We start from the raw sequence: 15,802 nt of genomic DNA, 5'->3' as shown, positions 1-15,802 counted from the left end.
AAAATCAATTTCGATGGACTTTTCCACTATGGATGACCCGACCGAAACCGACCGCTTTCCAATGCCTATCCGACCGCTCCGATCCGACAGGCTCGCCGGTCGGTGGCGGGTCTGAAAGTCCTCCACCCGATTCTGTCAGGTCGGTCACGGATTGGGCACAAACCCGATCCAGACTGACCCGTGGACACCCCTAGACATGATTTTGTTAGCCCACTTCAAAAGACATCAAGCAATGTTCAATATATAGTTCCTCTCTTTTATCCTGGTACTTTCTATGAAGTAATTCTTAATACGAATTATGTAATTTCCCAAATCCCAGCAAGAGTAACTGTAATTTTTTTTTTTAACAAACAAATAACTAAATACTAGAGTAAACGAAAATAAATAAACAAATATGAGGGATTGTGGAGACAAATATGTGAGAATAAGGTCAATCTCAAGTTCACATCGAAATTGTGAGGTGTAAACCATCTGAGAGCAGTGCACAAAATTAAAAACTTGAAACTATTTGTGGCCAAATGAAAATGAAAATGATACCATATATCAAGCAAACCAATTTACCAAGCTGTGCTTTCGGCAAATAAAGTTGGTGAAACTGTTGGAAATCATGTGTATATCAAATACGTAAAAGAGGTAACATTACAATGATTGATAAACAACTAAGTTGTGCTTGTGACTAATTCCAATTGAGTCAGGTTGGGTCCAAATACTAACACAAATTAATTGGGAGTGAGTGGCTATCTACAAACTCTTTAAGACCCACATCCCATTGTAAAAATTAAATGAGCAAAACAAAAAAAACTTTCAGTGTACAAAATCATCAAAATGCTTGTGTTCGAAGAACCAAATTAAGATTGTTGGGGAAAAGATGGTTGACGTCTTAAATTGAGATAGCTAAGAAGCGTGGATTATTCTCTTCCTCCTTTTGAAAGAGACACATGAATTGTGTTGCAACCCCAATTTCATTTTCCTCTCAAACTTCAACCCTCCAACTCCTAAAGAGCCAAAATTGTGTGAACAACAAACAACTCTACTATATTTAACCCATCCTTTTTTAGACCATTGACTAACCATATTCCCATTGCACGTAAAAAACTGATGCTTTTCTATTCTACATGTTCTTTGCACCTCTAGAATTCTGAAACATCATTAAAGACTCAGTTACATGCTTGTTTGAACTTACAAAACTCTGTGTTCTTTGAGAGCGAATGTCAAAGTTGATCGTGAAAGGCTTGTTGGAAGAGCAACTACCTCATCACACTTCAAACCATGCATCAACTTGTGACCAGTCTAAAGATGATCAAGAAATGGGCTCTGGTGCCATGTCAAAGAGTGGAAATGTCTTCAGCAACTCAGGCTTTAGCTGGTTTCCACGAGAAATGGATCTAAATCTTGGACGTGTGGTAAGAAAGATTAAGTTCTTTTCACAGTCTTGAGTCTCTAATGAGCTTAGAATAATTGGCTTGCTACTTAATTTTCCTAAATGAGCTTGTGATATCATTCGCAAATTACAACCCACACAAGGATTGAGGCAATGCTTTTGTTCTTAATGGCGATTCAAACTACTTGCACACCATATGCTGCCTTTACTGGCCATTTTTGCTAAATAATAATTTTTTAAAACATTTGCTTGATGTTTGAAAGTTATTAAATAAAGGGTTCTGTTAGTGGATGCCCTTATCAAGGAAAAATTTTATGACGTAGTCAATTGGTTTTTTTTAAAGGGGTCAAGACGCTTTTAGTTTAAAAAACATATTTTTATTCATTTTTGCTATTTTCCAATGAAGGTGGAACCCTTGTCAAGCCTCCTTAACCGGGACACAAGGACACCCATTAATAAAAACGTTTAAGAAATTAGCCCTTTTGATGTTTTGACTCTTGTATTTGTAGAGATTAGTATTGAAGTCTCTTCAAAAGACGAGGTTCACCTCCATACTAGACATCATGTTCAAATGGAAATGGTCTTTTGGAAAGAGTAATTTCATGTTTTCAAAGACTATCTTATCAAATAACTTTCAAACATTGCTAATTTTAACCCTAAATTTAATTTTTAAAAATTATTTAGCAAAAATGGCCTGGCTTTACTACTTACTCATCCAATTACTTGATCATTTGCTAAATCTTAGATTAGTCATGATATGGACTTATAAGATGTTGGTTCAGCATGGGAAACCAAGCATACAGACTCATTTAAGCAACAACTGAGGAGAAGTAAATTAACAATATTCAAATCTGGATCCCTTGTGTATAGTAAAGAAAGCACAAGACAGAGAGGGGCTGAACTCTAATAAACAGGCCTAGCTTAGGAATTAGGAGTTGTTAGAATGGAATTTTATGAAAGGGTAGTGTAATGCTTTGCTCAATCAACAATGTAGACATAATTTCCTTTTCTTTCTAAAGCAAGAAAATGCTTTAAATAAGTTCCAGTTTTCAAATTCAAAAGTAATCATATGCTCAATATGCTAATCATTTCAGCAAAAGCTAGAAGCTCTAAAACTTTCTATACACTATAAGCAAAATTTTAGCATATAAAAAGTTGTCTAAAGTTTGATTGGAAGGCTGTGACTCCTTCACTAAAGATTATTTTGGTAATCATACATGTGAGTTTGATCTATAATATATGCAGGCTTTAGCAGAGATGGTAGGGACTTTCATTTTGATGTTTTCGGTATGTGGGATCATAGCATGCACCCAGCTGTTGAAAGGCGAAGTGGGTCTCCTGGAGTATGCAGCCACAGCAGGATTGACAGTGGTGGTTGTGATTTTTTCAATAGGGCCTATATCCTGTGCGCATGTTAATCCTGCTATCACAATTGCTTTTGCAAGCTTTGGTCATTTTCCATGGTCCAAGGTATATAATTTTAGTTTTTGGATATGTACAATGTGTAGCAGTGTAGGTACTAAAATTGAAGTTGTCCCTTTTTGCATAACTGTGTAACAGGTTCCACTCTATATAATAGCACAAATATTGGGTTCTGTATTGGCAACATATGTTGGACAGTCAGTTTATGGTGTTAAACCAGAAATTATGACCACCAGGCCACTACAAGGTAGCAATTCTGCCTTCTGGGTGGAGCTCATTGCAAGTTTTATAATCATGTTCCTAGCTGCATCACTGACATACCAAGCTCAATCGGTAAGAATTTTCTACCTTTACTGTGTGTTGGTTCAGCTTGTACTACAATTAGGACTAGGATTTTGCTTGCTTTAGAAGTACATGGACCCAAGAGGGTCCAAGATACCTTTAACAGCATTAATGAAGAGTTTATAATTTCCATTAGTTAAATTGAACATTTTGCAGGTAGGCCACTTGTCTGGCTTTGCTGTTGGAATAGCCATTGCACTAGCTGTGTTAATCACAGGGTAGGTTCAAACCTTAAACTTGTTTGCAATTGATTTGAATTTCATTTTCTTTTCTTACTATTATTTTTCTTGTATAAACTTCTCTGGCTTTGCATATCAGGCCAGTTTCAGGAGGATCAATGAATCCTGCAAGGTCATTAGGGCCTGCAATCATTTCATGGAAGTTCAATGACTTATGGATATATGTAACTGCCCCAGTCATTGGAGCTGTTACAGGTGCTCTACTGTTTCGTGTTCTGCGTCTTCAATGCCAGCCATGTAGTTCAATTCCTAATCCATCTAGTTAAACATTCCATGGAATTTGGTTCAAGTTAGTGCACAAGAAAAATGTATTTGATTAGACATCTTTTATGGATGCTTATAGCCAAACTAATGCAGGAGCAGAAGATTCAGTTGCAACCACATTTTAAAGTTCTTTGAATTATTCTTTTACAATTTTTTTTTTCTTCTTATTTTCTGCGGTGAATGGGGTCAATAAGACAAAGTTGAACTCTTGTATGTGTTGAGAATAACAGCTTCATCTAGTTTCTTGAAAATGCAACATGCTAAATGCCTCAAAATACAGTAAATATAATGAAGTAAATAAGCATTGATAAAATTGAGTTGGTCCCTAAACTTTGTGATGTACTGATGCTCATAAGTTTTTTTCTTTCTTATTGCCATTTCTTGAACTCAAATGGCAAAAGCAGAACTATTCTTAGCACATGTTAATGTACTAGAAACATAAGGGGCGGTTTCTTGACTCCTTTTTATTTCCTATTTGTATGTGATTTGATTTGGCTTGAAAACAGGGACAAATGCTACACCCAAGCCTAAGTCCAATTAAACCCGTTAAAATCAGGTTACCACACAAGGTGTTTTAACCAACCCCAGAAGTTTTGACACCTCCCATTTCCAACTGCTTGATCTCCTTGAACTGCATAACAGCTCCCAACTTTTTGTTTAGGGATAGGCTAGAATAAAAATTAGTATACTTAATGGGGCATCTTTATTGTTTCTCCATGCCCATCAAAGTAGTTTATACATAGATATGGAAGCCATATCATCTAAAGTAACCATATTTTGCAGAAGTAATGCTACAGACAACATTTTTCACAATTAATTTGTCAATTTTTTATTTCTAATTTTCATCGGCCCACCATTAATATCCTTTTTTTACCTATCAATAACAACCTCCAATCTTAGCAATTATAATATAAATAAAAAAAATTTGTCTCTAGATTTATCATATATTATTGGGCCATAGAAACTCAGTTTTATTTTATTAAAAAACATGGAGTTACAATAAGATAAGAGAAAAAGAAAATGCCAATGGAATTCTGGCTAGATGATTGACATTTTTGCCTCTTTCTTAGTTTGAGAAGATGTATAAGGCATTCAACATATGTAACCAATATCTCTCATAGGAGCGGGTCTAATGTTTTTAGAGTTTACCTTTATATTATATAAGAGGGTAAAGTTTTTTATAGTTGAACGTGAGATTTAGAGTTCAATTTTCTTCTAGTCTTGATACGACGATAAAAAGTTATCATAAAAAAAGAGACACCATTAAAAAAAAAATTATGGGCTTGGGCTCATACGGTAAAACGACAGTTTTTTTAAACTTCCGGGCCCAGCCCAAACTGTTGAAGTTGTAGTCCACCCTCACCGTTGGTAAATACAAAAAAGTAACGTAAGTAAAGATGTTGAAGCTGAGTCTTTAAATTCAGAAAATCTTCGATTCGTCGGAGAAAGATTTGTAAATCTCCGACCTTAAACACAGACAGAGAGACAAAAGAGTGTGAGAGAGAGAGACTGTGTTTGATAAATAGGAGTAATTAAGATTATTACTTAGTATATTAGATCTTAGTTTGTTTAGGTTGAAAAAAAAATGCATTCGTTTGGGTACAGAGCCAACGCTCTGATAACGTTGGGGGTTACCGTACTTGCCCTCATGTGCGCCATGGCTTCTCTCTCCGACAACCTCAATTTCCCCACTCCCTCTGCCCAAGTCCAGGTCTCTCTCTCTCTCTCTCTCTAGCAGTCTCAATTTTGTTTTGTTTTTTTTCAAAATTTTGGGAATTTGATTGTCTGATCCTATGTGTTTGTTTGTCCTGTAATTTTAGGTACTCAATGTTAATTGGTTTCAGAAGCAACGCAATGGAAACGAGGAGGTAATCGATATGTTTTTTTTTTTTTTTTTTAATTTCGTTACGTTTTCTGGATTTTGGACATTTATATTATAATGTGTTCATTGTGTTATGGGCTTTTAGATTGTACAAAAAAAAATTAAAATTTCAATTGGTTTTGACCCAAATTCGAAATATTTGTGCTTGTAATGTGTAATGATTATGACAATAATCTATGTAGATTAAAGGCTTAAATGTACTGTTTGTCTCGAAAGTGTAGCTTTAGGTCCCTTAGATATGACATGGCCGAACTAAAAATTGACATGCCATCACTCCATAGGGAGTGATCACTTTATGTTTTTCGGGGACTAAAATTGGTCACTAAAAACTTGAAGGAATAAAATTGCTTATGCGCTAAGGTTTAGGGACCAATAATGTACTTTATATGTATGTAATTATTGGTATCAGTGAAACCAAGCATCAGTAAGTATATGGTTATAATTTATGAAAATGAAAATGTTTGTGATCAATTTTTTTTTCTTTTGAAGCTGTGTATAGTAGGTAACTTTTTGGATGATCACGTATTTGTTCTGTTATTGTGTTTTGATGTTTTTATGTGTGTAGATTCTATAAGAACCATGCTCTCTGTCTTATTTTGAAACCTTTCTTATGAATTTAAAATTTTGTTTGATACAGGTTAGCTTGACATTGAATATCTCGGCTGATTTGCAGTCGATGTTCACGTGGAACACTAAACAGGTTAATCAATCAACCAATTATGAAACCTGCTGTTTATGTCTTGTCTCCCATTTAGGATTTGTTTGGGATCTATTTATTTTGCTGAAACTGAAAACTTTTTGCTTAAAGTAATATAGATAAAAGTAAAAGTTAGCTAAAATAGTACAGTGGAACTCATGAATAGTACCAAAAAGTGCAATGGGGCCATCAATAGTAGCAAAAATAAGCTAAATAGTAAAATAAGTTGGCAAAAAATAAGCTATCCAAACTCAACCTTAGTGTTTGATTGGAATTATAGATTTAGTTATTTTCACAGAGCTTTTACGATCTCTTTTGTTAGCGTTTGAAGTTTTGTAGCATTCTTACACTTCCTCTTTTCCTAGATTTGGAAATTATACTTTTTGCCATTAAGCTATTATCCTATCAATATGGGTGACTTCAGTACTAGATCAAAAGTGATTGAAGCTTGAATGGCTTACTGTGGACCTTCAGAAATGATATCACAAATATCACTAGCAATGTAGCACAAACATATCATGAATAGTCATTATAATGTAGTCCAGCCACCAGAGTGTTTTTACTATTGGACGTTTCATAAGGCCAAATTAGTAGATCCTTCTTATGCACAGTTCAACCAGTTATGCATTGATTACTACCAATTCGTTTCTGATTCACTGCTTTATATTCCTCCTATTTCTTAAGGATTTATTTACTAGCATCTCTCTATGCTGGACAACTAAGTCTGGCAGGAGAGCTCTAGATTTTCTTTTTATTACATTGACTTTAAGACCATATAAATCTGAATCCATGGTTGATAAATTCTACATAAATTCTAAAGTCATTATAATCAATGAAACCTTACATTGATTCAAGATCTCCTGAAATGTTGATTTTTTCTATGTTTTAAATAGTTTATGTTAGGGTCAAATTTTTGAGTAACCATTAACTACCCTATATACATTGAACACACTGGTCACAGGGCTCCATTTTCTATTTTTCTGCTAACTGTCCTATTCTCTATATTACTACTCACTGTCTAATGAATTTGAGTAACAGTTGAAGTTTGCATTTTATCTCACCATTACTTTAGTGCTGCAGGTCTTTGTCTTTCTAGCAGCTGAGTATGAAACCCCAAAGAATTCTTTGAATCAGGTATGCTCTAGTGCATTATGATGCACTACTATAACAGTGCTATTTTTTTATTCTGTTCTTATTTTGTTTTGTTTAAAAGGGATGCCTAACATTTATGTTGCTGGATAATATGGACTAGGACAATCAGCTTGGGATAATATGAAATGGAGGTTGCTAGCTTGAATGTCCTGATCCCCATCCCCTTGGGGCCATATTACTTATTAAAATATACTTTTTATCTCACCATAGCTACTTAATTGCACTATTTGGAAACAAATTCTGTATACTTATTTAGCTTTTGGCAAAATTGGGTTTTGATGGGAGACAATAAGCAGTCTTCTGTAGGGTAGTACGTTTCCTGTCCATGACTTTTGCCCTGATTTTGCTAAGTAAGCAACAAATAATGTTAGAACAGCCGCTTATCGAAGTTTATGTTAGCATAGCCACTGAATTCTAAGTTGCCTAAGGAGATTGTCCATTAAAATTGGATGCCTCATGTTTAGGACAAGTGACTGATTGTGCATCTATTTGCCCATGGCACATGCTCTAAAAGTGTTACAATTCCTCGTGGTCAAGTGTTCTGTGGCTATATATCAATCCATGACTGCACAGGTCCAGAGGAAAGTTCCACTAGAGCTGGAGAAGCCCAGACTCCCTCTTCCAAGGAGAGTATGAAAACTTTTCGTAGACCAGAGAAGTTTTTGATAGTCTCCATTCCCGGCTTTCCCACCGTTTGGCCCAACAGCCTTAAATCCTCCACCAGTGGCTCTTCACAATCTTGCTTTTAATAGGATTCTTTGTACACTGCAATAGGAAACTCTAAATTTCAGACCCATTCATGACTCTTCATGGACTCCATTCAAGTGGTATCTCACCCTGCCATGGGACGCCTTTTCATGTCCAATTCTACGCACTTTTCCACTTCATGGATATTAGCTGCAAAAGACAGACAACACAAGGCGATGTGGTTCCCATTCCTCCAAAAACATATTTTATATATATATATATATATATATAAATAATAAAAAACGTATTACATATTATATAAGTCTGGGCTATAGTTCTTTAAGATGATTTCTTGTGCATGCTTATTGTCTTAATCCGGTCCCTCCTGCATAATTTGATGGGTTGGTTGCATCTTATTGTTATGGAACAGGTTTCCCTTTGGGATGGTATTATACCGTCTAAAGAACACGCAAAGTTTTTGATTCACACCACAAATAAGTATCGCTTTATTGATCAGGTAAGCGTTTGGTATTTAGCACTTTCCATGTACAGACCAGAACTGGCTGGCCTATGTAACAAGCATACTTTGACTCCTTGTATCCATATCAGATACCTTTTTCAAAATTTCATAGTAACTGTGCTTCTCATTTGGTGGTAGTCACTGTGCTTATCCAGCAGGACAGTGATTATAAATATAGTCCAACTTTTAAGTCTGTTTTTAACATAGAAAACCAAGGCTTACATTTTACTGAGTATGACTGGTGATCTGTCTTCTTCCTTTTTTTAACTTTCAGGGAAGCAATCTGCAGGGTAAGGAGTTTAACTTGACTCTGCACTGGCATGTCATGCCCAAAACTGGCAAGATGTTTGCTGACAAAATAGTTATGACTGGATACCGTCTGCCAGAGGAATATAGATAAGGATAGCCTCTATTGGAATTTTAATGCAACTCTAATCTTTGTTACATGAGGTGTATTTGAGTTTGGATTATCTCAAAAATGAACGAAGGACCCTGAAATTAGTGAAATTTTGTTATGAGGGATTTAGTTTCCTTGTATGATGACCGTCAAGTAGTTCATTATCATGAAAAGCTGCTACTAGTGAATGGTCTATAATCTTGAGGGTCTGATGGATCTTTTTTTAGGCTGCACTTTGATTTAAGGATTTAAAATTAAGTGATTTGAAGAATAATTGCTTGATATGAATTTGAACAACACATGATAGATTCAAGCTTAAAAAGATTTTACTCCAACAAAACTACTTGTTATGATTTTTTGTTTTTTGCGAAGATACTTGTTATGAATTTGGCATGACATGTTAATTCTAATTAATTCAAATCTATGTCTGAATAAGATTTTAATCCATACATTAACTTCATCGATTTTATATAATAAGAAAATGTATCCAAATCCTCCTCTAGAAAAAAATGTATCCATACATTAACTTCATCGATTTTACATGTTTCTGTTACATGTACGATGTATTCACCCTCATTTGAGAGGACAGATGCATGTAACGGTATGTAAGAGAAACACGATAGATTTTCCTCTCCTGGACCCCAGTGCTGTGCTAGTAGCCTAGTAAGTGGCAGAACCATGGATGATAAATCTATTCCATGGCCGAAGATTAAAGATGGATCATTATTGAAAGAGTGTGAAGGGGCCTCCATGTTATCAATTTGACAAACAACCCTTCAGTACCATATATCCCACTTGATTACATGAATTTATGATTTATCAGATTCCAAAATAATTATCTAATTCGCATAAAGTAAAATTTCACATCCCAATCAAGCATCCAATTAAATTGAGCACAACACGAGATTCTGACACATCATAAGTGCAAGATGTCCATGATTCCCACGTCAGACAAAAGAACCAACGGAGCAACTAAACCCTTCTCTATTTTATTTTTTTTGGTAAAATATTATTTTAGTACTTAAATTTTATCCAAAAAAAAAATACATCTTTAAACTTTGAGAAGTTCATTTTTTATCCTTAAGCTATTAAAAAAGTTCATCTTTCAATTCTTAAATTATTGAAAATATTTTATATGTCCTTAAACTTTACCAAAAGTTTGTTTTTCATTTTTAAACTATTAAAAAAAAAGCTTCTTTTTTAATCCTTGTTTTTGTCTCTAAAATATTGAAAAAACTCTTTACAAAGTTTAGAGATGAAAAGAGAATTTTTTAAAATTTAGAGACGAAAAAAAAATTTATAAAGTTTAAGGACCAAATATGATGATTTTTAAGGTAAGCTAAAAGTTTTTATTTTATCATAACCATAGCTCTCATCTCAACGACAATGATTTGTTACACTAAACAATGAACAATAATATATTTGAAAAGATAAATTTTCCTGAAGAAACAAGGAGGCAGATATTGGAACAAACATAAGCCTCGCATTAAGCTCCAAACAAAGAGGCAGACAAGCCATCCACTCTCCTCCAATCCAAACACCTTGGGTGTGCTATAAGTAGCCCAACAAGATCCCTTTACTTGGCTCCTTAACCTGTTCTTATTTTATATACAGTCACTGATTTCTCTCTCTAAAAACAATACATTCAAATCAAGAAGGAACCTCATAAGTCAAACCAAACACCCCCCCCCCCCCCCAAAAGTGACATACAAGCTAGATAAATTGTGCCAGGATTGGGACATATTGAATTTAATCAATATTTCAAAGGAGAATGTTAACCAGCACCGCTCAATGCTGATTAAGTGCAGAAAATATAAAAAAAAAGTTGTCAAAAAAAGTCAAAAAAAAATCTCAAATAGTACCTACAAAACTGAAAAATTGATATAAATTGAAAAAAAGACCAATTGTGTCAGGAAAAAAAAAAAAAAAATTGTACTTAACGGGCACCGTGCGATGCTCGTTAACACAACCCTATTTCAAATGGATATAACATGTAATGATGTTTAAAGAGGTCTCATTATTTTAACCTATGGTATCACAAACACATTTGATACCAACTGGTTTGTAGTGTAAGTATCTAGCGGATAGCTATCTCGCATGTTCTCATTTGGAAGGTACCCCAAGGTCAAAGGAAATGGAAGAAGTTGTGGCTAAACTTTGCATCAGCAAAATATTTAAAAACTAAAATTTTTGCGTAGGTCTTAATCGTCGGTGGTGGTGGTTGTGCTTAAGTCTCTTTAGGCCTCTTATCTTTGGTGGAATCGCTCTTCCTTGTCAAATCCAACCTTCTTTTGTTTGGATTTAAGGCATCTCCTACACATTGCCCATTGCATCAGGTCCCCATCCAGGACCAACAAGCACCAACCATTCCACTTCTTTTATTTATCTGTCTTTCATATTTTCTTTTCATTTCTAGCCTTTTCAAACTCAACTTTTAATGCATGGTTTAATTCTTTCACAATTATTGCTGATGAGATTATTGTGCCTTGTTATGCGGGATCAATTTGAGGGTCCATGATTTTCGGCTTTCTGGTCTCAGCCGAGCAGTATCAACTATCAACAGTCACATCCTGTTAAAAATTGATTCATGACTGGAATCTCAAAATGAACCACAACCTTTTGATTTTTCCTACCAAAGGGCATTTGTAAAAACGAGGGCTGACAAGTCAGAGCAGTCCTTTATCTTCAAAAATCATCCATTTCTACGATAAGTTTGTGGACGCTTATTGAAAAAGTCGATTATGAATAATAAAAAATAAAAATAAAAATAACGATTGGTTCCGTAAAAGTAATTTCCCTCCTCACAATCAATTGTCAATTACTTGAACAAGTTGTAACGACAATTATGTCCCTAAATTTAATGTATTTCTTAACATATTTTAGCACAATATTCCTCCTCTAATTATAAGTGGGTCTAGAGCACTCGTGTATGAGATTGAAAGGAAGATTACACCTAGTTAATAAACATTTTCTCATATATAAAAAAAAAAAAAAAAATACAACAATAAGTATTTAGACAAAATTTGCCAAATAGTATGTTTTAAAAAAAAAAATTAAGAAAACAGTACATGAAAGAAGTTATTTAGTTAATTAGACTGTTTTTGGAAGTCAAATTTGACAAACTTGAGTTTGGGCTGAAAGTCGAGTCCGACAAACTTGACTTCCAAGCATGACCAAGCAGGATGCATCAATATTGCTTGGAAGTCGAGTTTGTCAAACTCGACTTCCAACCCAAACTTGAATTGGCCAAACTCGACTTCCAAAAACAATCTAACTAAATAACTTCAAACATATACTATTCAACCAATTTTTTTCTAAAAAAGTACTGTTATGTAAATTTTGCCCTTTAGGATTAAATTGTAGTTTTGTCCTTTTAAATTTACAGTTTTATTTATTTATTTTTTTCACGAAAGTTTAAAATTTTTTAATCCCTCATAATTGAGATCATTTTCAAAATATTCCTCCTGTCCATCACTGTGAGTAGGGTTATTCAATCTTCAATTGGCATCGATTAACACCAACCTCTCTGCACCAAACCGACCAGCAGGTTAGCAACTAATGGAAGCACAACATGTATGACATGCTTGCTACATGTCAAATGCTACTACATCTTTAAAATGATAGTTTTTTATTTTATTTTCTCCCCAATTCCCATGCACCCAGAGAAAGAGAGAAATAGAAATTTGGCAAACCACCAGCAAGAGCAGGCATATATGCAACATAGGATTGGGCTTTTTCAGCATGATCAAATGATTACGACTATGAATCTAGTCTAGTTTTAACATGCAACTTATGCATGCAAGTACTCAATTTGGCTTTCTTCTCTCGTAGATAAAGGCAAAAAAGGTACTTCCAATTGTTTATGGATTATGTTATGTTGTTAATAAGGCCTTCCGAGAAATTGTAAATAAGTTTGTGGAGTCTTGGGCTTCGGCCGAGAGCATGAGGTTTTAGCTGAGATTGTGAGTAGTCCGAGTCCGAGAAAGAATATCTTCTCGGATAAGCTAAACCCAAATCGAGTATAGATCCTAATGATCAAAGTGACCTTCCAAGAATTTTTAATGATAGGAACGAGCATCATGAACGTACAAAAGGGATAAGAATTCAAAAATATCTAGGGGAAAGCTGCTACATCGCATTAAATGCCCTGCAGCTAACTATCTGACCGCATTTATGTGGAAAAAACCCCTGAACAGTGTTACCTCAGCAACCACAACTCACAAAATGCCAGAAAGAGTGTCTGATGGGATAAGCACTCAAGTGGTGGCTCAAAAGATCAATAAGTGTAGGATAAGATCATCCAAAAGGAACTATATAATGGAAGAGACACTTCATGAAAAGGGGTTGGAAAAAGGAGGAAGAGAAATCACTGTAGCAATCTCAACAACTCCTGTAACCATTGTTATCCAATATATACTAGAACAAAGTTCCTCGGACTGTGCCGAGGACAAACTTTCTCGCACAAACCGGATTCAATTCTTGTTGGCTCATCATCCAAAACCATATTAACTGTTATCCATGCACTAAAGCCTAACTCTTTGACCCACTCTCTACAAATTTATTATACTGAATTCACTGGGCCAAAATCCCTTACATTTTGGGCTTGGTCTGAAAATTGTGTCCCTATAAAGTCATTTAGGAAAATTTTAATACAACTTTTATGGGAAATAAAAAAATAAAAAAAAATTAATTTTTTTTTCTTTTCCCAAAATAAGTTTTTAAAAATACTTCGTAAACTAATATTTTTATAGCATTCATTAACTTTTCTCCTACTTTATATATAACTCACAAACTAATTTGCTAACTCATGTGATGGGACATATCAACAAAATAATAAATAAATTTCTTAACTTTTTTTTTTTTTTTGTGTTTGAAGGTTGACACGTTGGTTTTTTTAAGGGTATGTAATAAAATTAATGCTACCCTAGTATCATTCCCTCTCTTGTATTATATAACTATTCTGTAGATGACTAGCATTATTCTTGTATGGGTCAGAAATCCGACGACCTAAAAAGGAATTGGGGTTGGATCAAGATCCCCCATAATTAATTTATAGAGATGGAAATTTGGACCAATAGTTGAATCTTTTTATAATAATTCTTATTCAAACGTAAAAATATGACAAGAGATTTGTATAAGGATTGGTCACAAAGGGTAAATTTAATTATCTTATCTTCTTCGAAATGGCTGAAGAACCTTTTACACTTAGGAAAATACAAGTATGAATATTCTTCTCTCTCAATTTAATAATCTTACTCGCTTTTGTCTCCCCTCCAATCCTTGTTCACTGGGAATCTCTTCTCTTTTATATTAGTCTTGCTTTGATCCTAACCTTCCACTTAGAGGATTGTTGATTCTTCATTGGGATACTTGTCTCATCCTCCCTTTTGAAGCCATGCTGAGTAAGTAACAGGCTGTGTTGGCACTATTCAGGTGTAATTCAATCATTAATGCGGCTGACCTGATTGGTGTAGTGCATTTAATACGAAGGTGATGACAACTTTTCAGAGAAGTTTCCCCCTCTTCTTATCCACAATGACGGTTGCTTCCTTCTTTGAATTAGCACCCTCGGCTTTGTGCGGTCTTCTTTCCAATCTCTTCGGATTGTCTTTGTTCGAGAACCTTCCTCGAGCTAGACACTCTTCGAAAATATTTTCTTTATGGTCAGGTCAGGTCCACTTGTGTTTGGTGAAGGTTGGGCCTTTAGACTCCTTGGATCAGGCCCAATGAGACTAATCTTTTCTATCCTCCCACTATTCTCCTACTATGAAAATAGATTAAAAATCATATTTAAACTGAATAAAATATTTTGATGACATTATTGAAAATTAACAATAAAAAGATATTAATATAAAAGAATAAATATTACTTTAACTTATGTAATGAAGTTTGGATAGAGAATGTTCCTCCAAACATTTTCAATATTGTGCCAGTTGATCTACTAGTTAATTGAATAAAGTTAAGTTGAAGGATTTCTCAAAAAAAAAAAGACACGTAATGAAGGCAAATAGTATGAGTTCGGGTTTCTAACTTTCTATCAAAACTAAAAATTATATATATTATTAATATAGTATAAAATAAATAATAAAAGTTCTTTAAATTACATACTAAAAACTCTTAGTAATAGAATTTTGATTACAGTAGTATTTCCAAAATTTACTAAAATTTTGCTAATATAATATCAGGGCATGTTAATGATTCTAATATACTTCAAAGGTTAGCTACTTATCTTGAACCACAAAGCACAAGAACAAGATATAAAACCTAATCATGTCTAGGGGAACCCAGCCAAAACGTCACCATGTAGCAGATTGCTTAGTTAAATCCCTGTAATTATTGGTGAAGACGTTGACTGTTCACCATTTATTACTCGCCATATTTATTGTTAATTAGTCTCTCTCTCTCTCTCTCGCTAGATTTCTTCTCTACCTAAAAACTCAACTCGTAAATATGGTGCTAATAAATGTGTCACAAATTCTGTCAGCAATCAGCTTGCAAGAAATGCTCTCTTGCTAATTTTTTATTGAATAAATAAAGAAATGCTTCTAAGTTTTTGGCACAACTTTTCTCTGTAAAAAAAATATATATATATATGTTAATTAATTATCTTTGTATGCTTACATTATACTTACAATAGACTTATAGGAGTAGACACACAAAAATTGATTGTACAATTGTTTGCAAATATATATAATGTTTGCCATCTTTTGCGAGTCAACAATATAAATTTACTTTATACTGTACAATAAATAAATATATATTAATTATTTTGTGTTTTTTTTATATACTTGCAATGTAAACTTATACGAGTAGACACAC

The 15,802-nt window shown here is 34.2% G+C and overlaps 2 protein-coding genes across 2 annotated transcripts; both read left to right on the top strand.

The window, feature by feature from the left end:
• Positions 1-1,115: 1,115 nt before the first annotated feature.
• LOC142624773 (putative aquaporin NIP7-1) lies at positions 1,116-3,650 on the top strand. The gene is given in 5 exon segments (XM_075798529.1): positions 1,116-1,403; positions 2,627-2,851; positions 2,942-3,136; positions 3,302-3,363; positions 3,464-3,650. Coding segments are annotated over 5 exon segments (957 nt in total).
• A 1,372-nt stretch (positions 3,651-5,022) lies between these two features.
• LOC142626091 (signal peptidase complex subunit 3B-like) lies at positions 5,023-9,216 on the top strand. The gene is made up of 6 exons (XM_075799868.1): positions 5,023-5,359; positions 5,469-5,516; positions 6,168-6,230; positions 7,308-7,361; positions 8,497-8,583; positions 8,861-9,216. The coding sequence occupies exons 1-6, from the start codon at positions 5,234-5,236 to the stop codon at positions 8,984-8,986; spliced, it is 504 nt and encodes a 167-aa protein (XP_075655983.1). The 5' UTR covers positions 5,023-5,233; the 3' UTR covers positions 8,987-9,216.
• Positions 9,217-15,802: the final 6,586 nt, after the last annotated feature.

This window comes from Castanea sativa, chromosome 2, assembly GCF_040712315.1.
Source record: "Castanea sativa cultivar Marrone di Chiusa Pesio chromosome 2, ASM4071231v1".
In the NCBI taxonomy this organism is placed as follows: domain Eukaryota; kingdom Viridiplantae; phylum Streptophyta; class Magnoliopsida; order Fagales; family Fagaceae; genus Castanea; species Castanea sativa.
The sequence above is the reverse complement of the archived record's forward strand: the minus strand, read 5'-3'. Positions and strand labels throughout refer to the sequence as shown.